Source organism: Podarcis bocagei, assembly GCF_964188305.1.
Source record: "Podarcis bocagei genome assembly, chromosome: 4".
NCBI lineage: Eukaryota > Metazoa > Chordata > Lepidosauria > Squamata > Lacertidae > Podarcis > Podarcis bocagei.
In genome coordinates, this window is record NC_138128.1 from 3,582,844 (window position 1) to 3,596,547 (window position 13,704).

The following is a 13,704-nucleotide window of genomic DNA, read 5'->3' on the forward strand; positions in this document are numbered from 1 at the left end:
TCTGCTCTTCGTCTTCCATGCTAGGGGAGAGGACCTCAAAGCGATTGTGTATTTCTAAACAATCAGAGTGAACCCTGGGCCTCCTACTTCTTTGAGTCACGTTTCTCCATATATCTGGCTCCTGTGTTGATGAACTAGCCTCCTTCTCAGGGGAGTCCCCTGTCTCCTCCTTGGTGGGGACGGTGTGCTCTGTTGCTTCCAAGAAGAGCTCCAGCTCTCTAATTCTTTGGAGCGTAGCTACACGTTCCTCCAGTTGCTGGACTTTGTCTTTTAAAAGGGCAATCAACATGCAATTGCTGCAGGTGAAGCTGCCTGCAACCTTTGGCAAGATGGCAAACATTGCGCAGGAATCGCAGGCGACTGCAGCTGTTCCCTCCCCTTCCATCTTGAGATCGTGTTGTTGGGGGTGGCTACAGAGGTCCTCCATCATAAAAAGCTTGAAGACAGGACAAATAACTTCGCCCACAAAAAAAAAAAACCTAGGTCTCCCCCAACAAACGTTTGAGACTAGCTCCCCTAAATCTAAAAGATGGATACAACTGCGCGCGCCGCTAGGCGCGCGCCGCTAGGCGCGCGCCGCTAGGCGCGCGCCGCTGCCCTACAAACTCTGATAAGCTCCTCCCACAGCTAATCCCCTGCCTCAACAGAAACCCTGCCCCCTCTGACCTTTACACAGGGAAAACCGCTAATCAGCCACAAGAAACACACACACACAAGAAAACCCTTTTTGCTCCTTCTTCAACTGCTGCCCTACAAACTCTGATATGCTCCTCCCACAGCTAATCCCCTGCCTCAACAGAAACCCTGCCCCCTCTGACCTTTACACAGGGAAAACAGCTAATCAGCCACAAGAAACACACACACACACACAAGAAAACCCTTTTTGCTCCTTCTTCAACTGCTGCCCTACAAACTCTGATAAGCTCCTCCCACAGCTAATCCCCTGCCTCAACAGAAACCCTGCCCCCTCTGACCTTTACACAGGGAAAACCGCTAATCAGCCACAAGAAACACACACACACAAGAAAACCCTTTTTGCTCCTTCTTCAACTGCTGCCCTACAAACTCTGATAAGCTCCTCCCACAGCTAATCCCCTGCCTCAACAGAAACCCTGCCCCCTCTGACCTTTACACAGGGAAAACAGCTAATCAGCCACAAGAAACACACACACACACACAAGAACACCCTTTTTGCTCCTTCTTCAACTGCTGCCCTACAAACTCTGATAAGCTCCTCCCACAGCTAATCCCCTGCCTCAACAGAAACCCTGCCCCCTCTGACCTTTACACAGGGAAAACCGCTAATCAGCCACAAGAAACACACACACACAAGAAAACCCTTTTTGCTCCTTCTTCAACTGCTGCCCTACAAACTCTGATAAGCTCCTCCCACAGCTAATCCCCTGCCTCAACAGAAACCCTGCCCCCTCTGACCTTTACACAGGGAAAACAGCTAATCAGCCACAAGAAACACACACACACACACAAGAAAACCCTTTTTGCTCCTTCTTCAACTGCTGCCCTACAAACTCTGATAAGCTCCTCCCACAGCTAATCCCCTGCCTCAACAGAAACCCTGCCCCCTCTGACCTTTACACAGGGAGAAGAGCTAATCAGCCACAAGAAACACACACACACACACAAGAAAACCCTTTTTGCTCCTTCTTCAACTGCTGCCCTACAAACTCTGATAAGCTCCTCCCACAGCTAATCCCCTGCCTCAACAGAAACCCTGCCCCCTCTGACCTTTACACAGGGAAAACAGCTAATCAGCCACAAGAAACACACACACACACACAAGAAAACCCTTTTTGCTCCTTCTTCAACTGCTGCCCTACAAACTCTGATAAGCTCCTCCCACAGCTAATCCCCTGCCTCAACAGAAACCCTGCCCCCTCTGACCTTTACACAGGGAAAAGAGCTAATCAGCCACAAGAAACACACACACACACACAAGAAAACCCTTTTTGCTCCTTCTTCAACTGCTGCCCTACAAACTCTGATAAGCTCCTCCCACAGCTAATCCCCTGCCTCAACAGAAACCCTGCCCCCTCTGACCTTTACACAGGGAAAACAGCTAATCAGCCACAAGAAACACACACACACACACAAGAAAACCCTTTTTGCTCCTTCTTCAACTGCTGCCCTACAAACTCTGATAAGCTCCTCCCACAGCTAATCCCCTGCCTCAACAGAAACCCTGCCCCCTCTGACCTTTACACAGGGAAAACAGCTAATCAGCCACAAGAAACACACACACACACACAAGAAAACCCTTTTTGCTCCTTCTTCAACTGCTGCCCTACAAACTCTGATAAGCTCCTCCCACAGCTAATCCCCTGCCTCAACAGAAACCCTGCCCCCTCTGACCTTTACACAGGGAAAACAGCTAATCAGCCACAAGAAACACACACACACACACACAAGAAAACCCTTTTTGCTCCTTCTTCAACTGCTGCCCTACAAACTCTGATAAGCTCCTCCCACAGCTAATCCCCTGCCTCAACAGAAACCCTGCCCCCTCTGACCTTTACACAGGGAAAAGAGCTAATCAGCCACAAGAAACACACACACACACACAAGAAAACCCTTTTTGCTCCTTCTTCAACTGCTGCCCTACAAACTCTGATAAGCTCCTCCCACAGCTAATCCCCTGCCTCAACAGAAACCCTGCCCCCTCTGACCTTTACACAGGGAAAACAGCTAATCAGCCACAAGAAACACACACACACACACAAGAAAACCCTTTTTGCTCCTTCTTCAACTGCTGCCCTACAAACTCTGATAAGCTCCTCCCACAGCTAATCCCCTGCCTCAACAGAAACCCTGCCCCCTCTGACCTTTACACAGGGAAAAGAGCTAATCAGCCACAAGAAACACACACACACACACAAGAAAACCCTTTTTGCTCCTTCTTCAACTGCTGCCCTACAAACTCTGATAAGCTCCTCCCACAGCTAATCCCCTGCCTCAACAGAAACCCTGCCCCCTCTGACCTTTACACAGGGAAAACAGCTAATCAGCCACAAGAAACACACACACACAAGAAAACCCTTTTTGCTCCTTCTTCAACTGCTGCCCTACAAACTCTGATAAGCTCCTCCCACAGCTAATCCCCTGCCTCAACAGAATCCCTGCCCCCTCTGACCTTTACACAGGGAAAACCGCTAATCAGCCACAAGAAACACACACACACACACAAGAAAACCCTTTTTGCTCCTTCTTCAACTGCTGCCCTACAAACTCTGATAAGCTCCTCCCACAGCTAATCCCCTGCCTCAACAGAAACCCTGCCCCCTCTGACCTTTACACAGGGAAAACAGCTAATCAGCCACAAGAAACACACACACACACACAAGAAAACCCTTTTTGCTCCTTCTTCAACTGCTGCCCTGATTATATGCAGCCCCATTAAAACAAAATATGTTCTTATTTTAAAATCTTAAAACAAAAACAAGTTTGCCATTGCTGCCCCCAACCAAATGGCAAATGCAACATGGGAAAACTTTGCAAAGAGGCTTAGAAGGTAGAAATCAGGAACTCCTTAATTATTCACTGGATAGTTAACTTGCAGTACAATGGTATACAGTTTTGGGGCACCCATAGTTAGAGTTAGTAAATGTTAGGAATTACTAAATGCTTGAAGTCTTCACTTGGGGGGGGAGACAGTGCCACAGTGTAAAATAAAAACATGCAGTTTAAGCTTGTCTGCCAGACCAGGGCATCGTCGGACGGGAGGGTGGGATGGGCAGAGAGCTGTTAAGACGTACAAAGATGTTGATGGTCAACACATGAAGGAAGACCTTTGAATTTGCTGAAATTCAAAGGTTAAGCTTTTTCTAGTATGGAAATGGAATTATGGGGAAAGTTCACCTGTTCACATTCTATCTGCCGGACACTGTATTAAGTGGGTGGCTATTTAAAAAAAATGGGGGGTGACCATCCACTCCACCTGCAAAAGAAGTCACTTCTATATCAGCTTGTTCATTCCCCAGGTGAGGGACCACCTGCTAAATAAACCACGGAAGCAAATTCAAGTCCCGTATCCAGGAGGGACAAAGCATTTATTAAAATCATTCCAATAGCACAGGCTTGCCAACCAGCTGCTCGGTTACTTCTCATGACCTGTAACCTTTCCTTTTTTTTTATTTCTTTTTTTTTAAAGTTTTTTTATTGCGTTTCTTTTCATAGGTTCACAGGTTCATTTACATGGCAACATGCAAGAAACAATTTTTATATATAGAAAAGATAGAAAAAGAAGAAAAAATTAAATATGTTTCAAGTCATCTTTCAACAAATTACTTTCTATTGGACCTCCTCACATCCTCCCAACATTGCATTCTTTAATCTATCAATGTCAGCAATTTATTACCTTGTTTCACCACTTGTTATATCCTCAGATTTATTATGTTACCAATTTCAGAAGTTTGTAATTTAATTTTAATACCTTTATAATAAACATAATATATTTGTTTCAAATTTGTCTCATTTTTTTTTTGTCATAACTTACTTTATCATTTGCCTAGTCAAACTTGCAGAAGCATAGTGATTCCTAGTCATGCACAATCTTAACATTCAAGCAACTTATAGTATTTTTGCAAATAGTCCTTAAATTTTTTCCATTCCTCCTCCATTGTTTCTTCGCTCAGATCTCGGATTCTGCCAGTCATTTCTGCCAACTCCATATAATCCAACAACTGCGTCTGCCAGTCCTCCAGTGTGGGTAAATCTGGTGTCTTCCAGTACTTTGCGATAAGAATCCTTGCTGCTGTGGTTGCATACATAAACAAAGTTCTGTCCTTCTTTAACACCTTCCGGTCCACCATGCCCAGAAGAAAAGCCTCTGGTTTCTTGGGAAAGGTATATTTAAATACCTTTTTCAATTCGTTATATATCATTTCCCAGAAGGCCTTTACTTTCGGACAGGTCCACCAGAGGTGAAAGAATGTCCCTTCTACCTCCTTACATTTCCAACATTTGTTATCAGACAGGTGGTATATTTTTGCAAGCTTGACTGGGGTCATGTACCACCGGTATACCATTTTCATAATGTTCTCTTTCAAGGCACTACATGCCGTAAATTTCATACCGGTGTTCCATAACCTTTCCCAGTCCTCGGACATGATGTTATGTCCTACATCCTGTGCCCATTTTATCATAGCAGATTTAACTGTCTCATCCTGTGTGTTCCATTTAAGCAGCAAGTTATACATTCTCGAAAGTACCTTAGTTTTTGGTTCTAATAACTCCGTCTCAAGTTTCGATTTCTCCACCTGGAAACCAACTTTTTTATCCATTTTAAAAACCTCTTGAATTTGAGCATAATGTAACCAATCTCGCACCTTACTTTTTAATTTGTCTTGGCTTTGGAGCTTCCAATTGTCTCCGACTCTTTCAATTAATTCCCAATATTTTGGCCAGTAGGCCTCCATATTGGGCCTTTTTTTGGAGACCTTGGCTTCCACTGGTGATAACCACCTCGGGGTCTTACCCTCCAGCAAATCCTTATACTTCATCCAGACGGCAAAAATTGATTTTCTGACAATATGGTTTTTAAACAATTTATGAACCTTCGCCTTGTCATACCACAAGTATGCATGCCAGCCATAAACATTGTCAAACCCTTCCAGATCTAGGACATCGGTGTTCTCCAACAGAAACCAATCCTTCAACCAGCAGAAGGCTGCAGCTTCATAGTATAGCCTTAAATCCGGCAGGGCAAACCCCCCTCTTTCTTTTGAATCCGTTAGTATTTTAAATTTTATTCGGGGCTTTTTGCCCTGCCAGACAAACTTAGATATAGCCTTCTGCCATTTTCCGAAACATTCCATTCTGTCCACGACCTGTAGGGTTTGAAATAAGAATAACATTTTCGGCAAGACACACATCTTTATAGCTGCGATTCGCCCTGACAAGGTAAGTTTCAATCTTGACCAGGTATCCAAGTCCTTTTTAATTTCCAACCAACATTTTTCATAATTGTCTTTGAATAAGTTTAAGTTTTTGGTGGACAAAAATACCCCCAGGTACTTCACTTTTTTAACCACACTTAGTTCTGTTTCTTTCTGGTACCCCTCTATCTCTGTAGGTGTCAAATTTTTGACCAAAACCTTGGTTTTTTGTTTGTTTAACTTGAATCCCGCCACCCGACCAAACTCCAAGATAAGTTCAAGAACTCTTTTTGTACTAGATTCTGGCTCCTGTAATGTTAAAACTAGGTCATCTGCAAAAGCTTTCAATTTGTACTGTTTCGCTCCGACCACTATACCCTGCACCAACCGGTCCTCCCTAATCATGTTCAGCAACACCTCCAGGACCGAGATAAATAACAGAGGAGATAGGGGGCACCCCTGTCGTGTCCCTTTTTCAATTTTGAACTCCTCCGACACCACATTGTTCACTATCAGTTTAGCTTTTTGTTCTGAATAAATTGCTTCTAATCCATTTTCAAACCCCCGCCCCACTCCCATCCCTTTCAAATTTTTCTTCATGAACATCCAAGAAATGTTGTCAAATGCTTTCTCCGCATCAATAAAAATTAGAGCCGCCCTTGTGTTCCTAATCCGCAAAAGCTCCAATATGTCAATGATGTTCCTGGTGTTATCAGACATATGTCTACCAGGGAGAAAGCCTGCTTGGTCCTTGTGAATTACTTCATTTAGTACTTTTTTAAGTCTACTTGCTAAAATGTCTGCAAATATTTTGTAATCCACATTCAGGAGTGAGATGGGACGGTAGTTCTTAAGCTGGGTCTTTTCCAATTCTGACTTTGGTATCAATGTGATGAATGCTTCTTTCCACGTTTCCGGTGCCCTCTTCCCCTCCATAATCTGGTTACAAACCTCCAGCAAAGGTTGTATCAGAAAGTCCTTCAAAGTCTTATAATATTATGACCTGTAACCTTTCCTGATGTATGTAGAAGGGGGTTTATGTTTGAAGAATGTTCAGATGTTTTATGACTCATTGTTTGAACTACTATAAAAGCTGTGTTCTGATTTGCTGATCACACAACTAGCAGCTGATCACACAACAGTATACTTGATTGATTGATTGATTGATTGATTGAATGACATTCTATTCAAGTAGCAAAGAAATAAAAGGGAAGAAAAGGCGAATCTTACACCGTCACAATTTACCACTGGTGTAATCGTTTCAGAATACAGAAAGGCATATTCAGACATTCGGCAGCTTTTGTACAGGAGGCGGCAGGGCTTCTAAAGTCACGGCAGGCCAAGCCAGCAGGGGTGGGTGCCTGAATTTGCATTGCAGTTTAAGTTCCCTGCCTGCTCTGCTATCAATGGAACCAGTTAGGTAATGAAAGAAAGCATATAGGCAGTGAAAATTATAATTGAAATTATAAATACTGCTATAATTAGAATCACAGACCAAAGACAGTAATTGCAACCCTGTGTTGGGGCTGAGGACCCTGTGGAGGATGGGGCCAAGGATCCTGTGGAGGATGGGGGTAAAGACCCTGTGATTGATGGGGCTGAGGGCCTTGGGAATGATGGGGCTGAGGACCAGGGGAATGATGGGGCTGAAGACCCTGTGAATGATGGGGCTGAGGGCCTTGGGAATGATGGGGCTGAGGACCAGGAGAATGATGGGGCTGAGGACCCTGTAAATGATGGGGCTGAGGGCCTTGGGAATGATGGGGCTGAAGACCAGGGGAATGATGGAGTTGAGGACCCTGTGAATGATGGACTTGGTGTTTCTATCTGTATAATGGTCGCTGGATACCCTGTGCTTTGGGGTTTCCCGCGGTGCTCTGCTTGCTTCGACCGCCCATGTTGCCCTTTGTGGATTCCCAGCTGGCACCCTTCACAAAACTCGCGCTTATGCGGACCACCCTCGTGACAGACCACCTTAGAGAGCTGACTGCGGTCAACCTGCTCCCCATAGCAATTCTCCCTGATGTCGAGGATCAACTCCTTCAAGATGTCGGCAACGTCGTCCTCGGAGAACCGTGGCTTTTCGTACGTGTCCAGAGAGCATTCGTGGCACCGTTGACCCAAGGGCTTCATCTTGACGTGTCCTTGCCTCTCAGAACTGTCCCATTGCATGTGGAACAGGATAAGAACTTGGTATGAGGACCAGCTGTGCCAGCATCCGGAACAGGTAAATCTAGCAGGGAGAGAGGGGGAGATGATGGGAGGGGGAGCAAGCAGAATTTGGTACTTCTGTTGAGGCTCTCCTGAAGCGTGGACCTCAGGAGAACCCTACATGGAACCCTGGAGAACCACAGCCAGTCAGGGGAGACAGCCCAGGGCTAGATGGACCAATGCTTTGATTCAGGAAAAGGCAGCTCTCTATGTTCCAGCGCATTACAAAAATATTAGCTATCTGGTAGAAGCTTTGTTTGTTTGTTTTTTACCTTCCATGAGCATGCTCCTGAAATGTTTCTGTCCATCCAGGTTCCACGCTGTGGAATTCAATCCTGCGATCCATTGTCAGCCTCCAGAGATCATTTGGCTTCACCTCATTCATCTGCTTCTTAAAAACCCGTCTCCAAAAATCCATCGTGAGCCTATTCATGTTTCTTTTCCGATCGGTGTTGCTTAATGACAAAGGTGATTGTGGTCTTTTTTGCAGATGCCAGAATGGGATGCAGTGAGAAGGTGGGTGCTGTTTGTGATTCCCTGCTTTGCTTTCCTCACTCTCACAAGCTGACCGGTCCGTACATTTGCAAAACGAAACTCAGCCAAGAGTTAACAACACCAGAGGTTCAAAGTCAACTGTGAGGACTTTGGGACAACTCTTTCTGTAGTTTCCAGGTGGCATGGATAGCCAACAATAGCTTTTATTACCTATTTAGTTTACTTGCAATACAATAGTATACAGCGTACTTCCGTAGTGGCCAAGGTAACATTTCTAAGCTTCTTTGTATACTATTTTGTGTTTTAGCTAATAGCTCCAATGAACATTGCACTTACTGTTAACTGCCTTGATCCTTCCTCCAGAAATTATCAATCAGTATGTCACTGGTGGTTTCAATTCTTTCTTGTTATTGTGTTTTAAAAGCTGTGATGGTTGAAGAAAGTAATGCTTTCGGATACCAGTACAGTGGTACCATGGATTACAGATGCTTCAGGTTACAGACGCTTCAGGTTACAGACTCTGCTAACCCAGAAATAGTACCTTGGGTTAAGAACTTTGCTTTAGGATAAGAACAGAAATCGTGCTCCGGCAGCACGGTGGAAGCAGGAGGCCCTATTAGCTAAAGTGGTATCTCAATTTAAGAATGGTTTCAGGTTAAGAACAGACCTCCGGAATGAATTAAGTTCTTAACCCAAGGTACCACTGTATACCTGGAAACTGCAGGAGAGGAGAGTTCCCTGGGAAGCTCAAGTCCTGCTTCCCGGTTTCCCATTGGGGCATCTGGTTGACCACTGTGAGAACAGGATCCTGGACTAGAGGGTTACCCATTTTCCCAATCCAGCACGCTCTTTTTTATGTTTTTATACTCCTTTCTTTTAAAACATGCTTTTGTTGCCCTGGGGAGACAGAGAACCTTGCTCCATTTTAATTGTGCAAAACTAAACGTCCTGGGTATGTGCTTCAATCCCTGTCTCCCAAAACCCTTTCGGTCTGGAGAATGTGTTGGAATCTCCGCTTGGCCAAGCTGCTAAAGCCTCATCTTCCTCTTAGCCGAGCCTTCAGAATCGCCTCCCGGCATGTTTAATGACCTGAGCCTCAGGCACATTCTATCCAGCAGAGTTCCCAGCACAGGGAAGAGACGAGTGGTTTGGCAACATGCTATGCTTTATTTCTAAGCTACGCAGAGAGCAAAGAAAAATACATCCTCTCTCTGTGAGAGCAGAGAGCAACTGAACAAAGGAACAAAGGAAACAGGGAACCCACTAACGTCACATCCCATCTCCTTTCCCGTGAGACTCCAATAGTATGGAATCCCAGGAATGTAAACAGAGTCCTGTGACTCCACACAACTGCTCAGTGGGAAACAGAAACTAACAGAATGTGTCCAGAAAATTATATTCAGGGGGTGGACTCTCCTTCCTTGGAGGTTTTTAAGCAGAGGTTGGGTGGCCACCTGTCCATTGCCCAATCTGTACAATGCTGTACAGTTTTGGGACGCCCATAGTTAGAGTTAGTATATGTTAGGAATTACTAAATGCTCGAAGTCTTCACCTAGGGAGAGACAGTGTTGCAGTGTTTTAAAAAATGCAGTTTAAGCTTGTCTGCCAGACCAGGGAATCGGCGGGACAGGGGGAGGGGAGAGAGAGTTGTTAAGACGTACAAAGATGTTGATGGTCACTGGTCAACACATGAAGGAAAACCCTTTGAATCTGAAATTCAAAGGTTAAGCCTTTTGTAGTATGGAAATGCAGTTATGGGGAAAGTTCACCTGTTCGCATTCTGTCTGTCAGGCACTACTGCATTACGTGGGTGGCCATTAAAAAAAAATGGGGGGGCTAGCCACTCCACATCCAAAAGAATTCACTTCTATATCACCTTGTTGTTTCCCCAGGTGAGGGACCACTTGCTAAATAAACCATGGAAACTAATTCAAGTCCTGTATCCAGGTGGGACCCAGCATTTATTAAAACTATTGCAATAGTTTTGCCATCCAGCTGCTCAGCTGCTTCTCATGGCCTGTAACCTTTCCTTATGTTTGTAGAAAGGTGTCTATGTTTTGAGAATGTTCAGATGTTTTATGACTCTTGGTTTGCTGTGTTTTAACTACTATAAAAGATGTGTTCTGATTTGCCTCTAACGAGCAGCTGATCACACAAGGGTCGATTGATTGATTGAACGACATTCTATTCGAGTAGCAAAGAAATAAAAGGGAAGAAAAGGTGAATCTTACACCAGAGCTGTTCTGATCCGTCACAATTTGCCACTGGTGTAATCGTTTCAGAATACAGAAAAGCCTTTGCAGACATTCAGCAGCTTTTGTACAGCAGGCGGCAGGGCTTATAAAGTCACGGCAGGCCAAGCCAGCAAGGGGTGGGTTGCGGAATTAACACTGCAGTTTAAATATGCCGCCTGCTCTGCTATCCCCAGTACCAGACAATGAAAATTATAATTATAATTATAAAACATAGGCAGCAATTGCAATTTTGTATAGGGACTGAGGACCCTGTGAATGATGGGGCTGAGGACCCTGTGAAGGATGGGGCTGAGGACCTTGCGAATGATGGGGCTGAGGAACCTGTGAATGATGGGGCTGAGGACGCCAGGAATGATGGACTTGGTGTTTCTATCTGTATAATGGTCGCCGGACACCCTGTGCTTTGGGGTTTCCCGCGGTGCTCTGCTTGCTTCGACCGCCCTTGTTGCCCTTTGTGGATTCCCAGCTGGCACCCTTCACAAAACTCACGCTTATGCGGACCACCCTCGTGACAGACCACCTTAGAGAGCTGACTGCGGTCAACCTGCTCCCCATAGCAATTCTCCCTGATATCGAGGATCAACTCCTTCAAGATGTCGGCAACGTCATCCTCGGAGAACTGTGGCTCTTCGTACGTGTCCAGAGAGCATTCGTGGCATCGTTGACCCAAGGGCTTCATCTTGACGTGTCCTTGCCTCTCAGAACTGTCCCATTGCATGTGGAACAGGATAAGAACTTGGTGCGAGGACCAGCTGTGGAGGCATCCGGAACAGGTAAATCTAGCAGGGAGAGAGAAGGGGAGGGGGCAGGGAGCAAGCAGAATTTGGTACTTCTGTTGATGCTCTCCTGAAGCGTGGACCTTGCTTATCGTACATTGTAACCTGCAGCTAATTGCCCATAGAGAACAATGGTTTTAAAGTACTCAGTGACTCCTCCTCCCAGTGGTTCTTCCCCAGCCATACCCACTTGCCCCACAAGTGGGGCACCTGATATCAGGTGAGAAGGAAAGGAGAGCAAAGGTGTTGTGATAGAGAGAACATCCACCAAAACATCATATCAAATGAGAAAAACTGCCCCCTATGAGCTAATGAGCTTCCACAGCAGATTATAACAGGTTTTTTCTACTTACCGTATTGTTCGCTCTATAGGACGCACTTTTCCCCCTCCAAAAATGAAGGGGAAATGTGTGTGAGTCCTATGGAGTGAATGCAGGCTGCGCACCCCGGGCTTCAGGCAGCTATCCGCCGGGCTCCGAAGGCTTGCGGACAGCAGCCTGCAGCCTGAAACCTGGGGAGCACAGCACCAACTCCCGCTGCGCACCCTGGGCTTCAGGCAGCTACCCACAAGCCTTCGGAGCCCGGCGGAGTTCCCGCTGGGCTCAGAAGGCTTGCGGATAGAAGCAAGCTCTTGGCTTCTGCCAAAGCCGCGCACAGCCTCTCCCGGCTGGAGAGGCTGCACGCGGCTAAAGAGAAAGCCAAGACAGCGAGCGGGATGGATCCCGCTCGCTGTCTTGGCTTCTTTGCTCTTTGGGGCTGGGGGGGGGGGATTCTTTATTTTCCCTCCCCCTAAAATCTAGGAGTGCCCTATGGTCCGGTGCGCCCTATAGAGCGAAAAATACGGTTTTTCATGGGAAGAGGAAATTCAGAGAGAGAGAGAGAGAGAGAGAGAGAGAGAGAGAGAGAGAGAGAGAGAGAGAGATCTTGGCATTTTGAGGACGTTGACATGGTACAGATGCTGCAAAAACCCTGTGTGCGTAAGCACTATCAATCCCACAATAAACTCCCAGCTGGGCTCACTCTGCAGGTATGCTGGAGCACAATATGGGATGTGACGTAGATCAGGAGCAGAGAGTCCGCACAAAGAATGTCCCACTTTCTATCCCCAATGGCATTGCAGGGGATTGGACTAGAAGACTTGGGGGTCCCTCCCAACTCTAGTATTCCACGATTCCATTTAGGGCCAAGAGAGAACCCTACCTGGAACCCTGGAGAACCGCAGCCGGCCAGGGGAGAGAGCAGAGTGCTAGATGAGCCAATGCTCTGAATCAGGAAAAGGCAGCTCTCTATGTTCCTGCGCATTACAAAAATATTAGCTATCTGGCAGAAGCTTTGTTTATTTTTTGTTTTACCTTCCATGAGCATGCTCCTGAAATGTTTCTGTCCATCCGGGTTCTACACTGTGGAAGTTAAGCCTCAGATCCATTGTCAGCCTCCAGAAATCATTTGGCTTCGCCTCATGCATCTGCTTCTTAAAAACCCGTCTCCAAAAATCCATCGTGAGCCTTTTCATGCTTCTTTGCCGATCGGCGTTGCTTAATGACAAAGGTGATTGTGGTCTTTTTTGCAGAGGCCAGAATGGGATGCAGTGAGAAGGTGGCTGCCGTTTGTGATTCCCTGCTTTGTTTTCCTCACTCTCACAAGCTGACCGTTTGTGAAACGAAACTCAGCCAAGAGTTAACAACACCAGAGGTTCAAAGTCAACTGCGAGGAATTTGGGACAAGTCCACTCACCTCTTTATCGGTGGGCGGCATTGCATTGGGTAAGCCTTTGGTTGGCTGGAGGGGAGGTTATTGCCTTCTCCAGCCCCTCCTCAGTAAGGGTATCATGTTAAAGGGATCTGGGGTGTGAATACTGTCCGAAGCCTGGGCATGGGCTAGGGCCATGTCACAGCCCCTACTGGGACCCCTAACAAGACAGAAGTACTGTTTTGGGGGGACAGGGGGCGGGCGGGTGTGGAGGACTCCCTGGTCCTGAATGGGGTAACTGTGCCCCTGAAGGACCGGGTGCGCAGCCTGGGAGACATTTTGGACTCACAGCTGTCCATGGAGGCGCAGGTCAAATCTGTGTCCAGG

General features: G+C 46.3%; 2 protein-coding genes across 2 annotated transcripts; both read right to left on the reverse strand.

Moving 5' to 3' along the window:
- Positions 1-3,404: 3,404 nt before the first annotated feature.
- On the reverse strand, positions 3,405-9,150 carry LOC308585072 (receptor-transporting protein 4-like). The gene is made up of 3 exons (XM_081190606.1): positions 8,375-9,150; positions 6,895-8,124; positions 3,405-4,125 (listed from the first exon to the last, which is right to left on the reverse strand). Exons 1-2 carry the CDS (start codon positions 8,533-8,535, stop codon positions 7,308-7,310), a joined length of 978 nt encoding a protein of 325 aa, XP_081046732.1. The 5' UTR covers positions 8,536-9,150; the 3' UTR covers positions 3,405-4,125; positions 6,895-7,307.
- Positions 9,151-10,532: 1,382 nt separating this feature from the next.
- Positions 10,533-13,324, reverse strand: LOC308585095 (receptor-transporting protein 2-like). The gene is made up of 2 exons (XM_081190663.1): positions 12,981-13,324; positions 10,533-11,631 (listed from the first exon to the last, which is right to left on the reverse strand). The coding sequence occupies exons 1-2, from the start codon at positions 13,139-13,141 to the stop codon at positions 11,016-11,018; spliced, it is 777 nt and encodes a 258-aa protein (XP_081046789.1). The 5' UTR covers positions 13,142-13,324; the 3' UTR covers positions 10,533-11,015.
- Between the last annotated feature and the right edge of the window lie 380 nt (positions 13,325-13,704).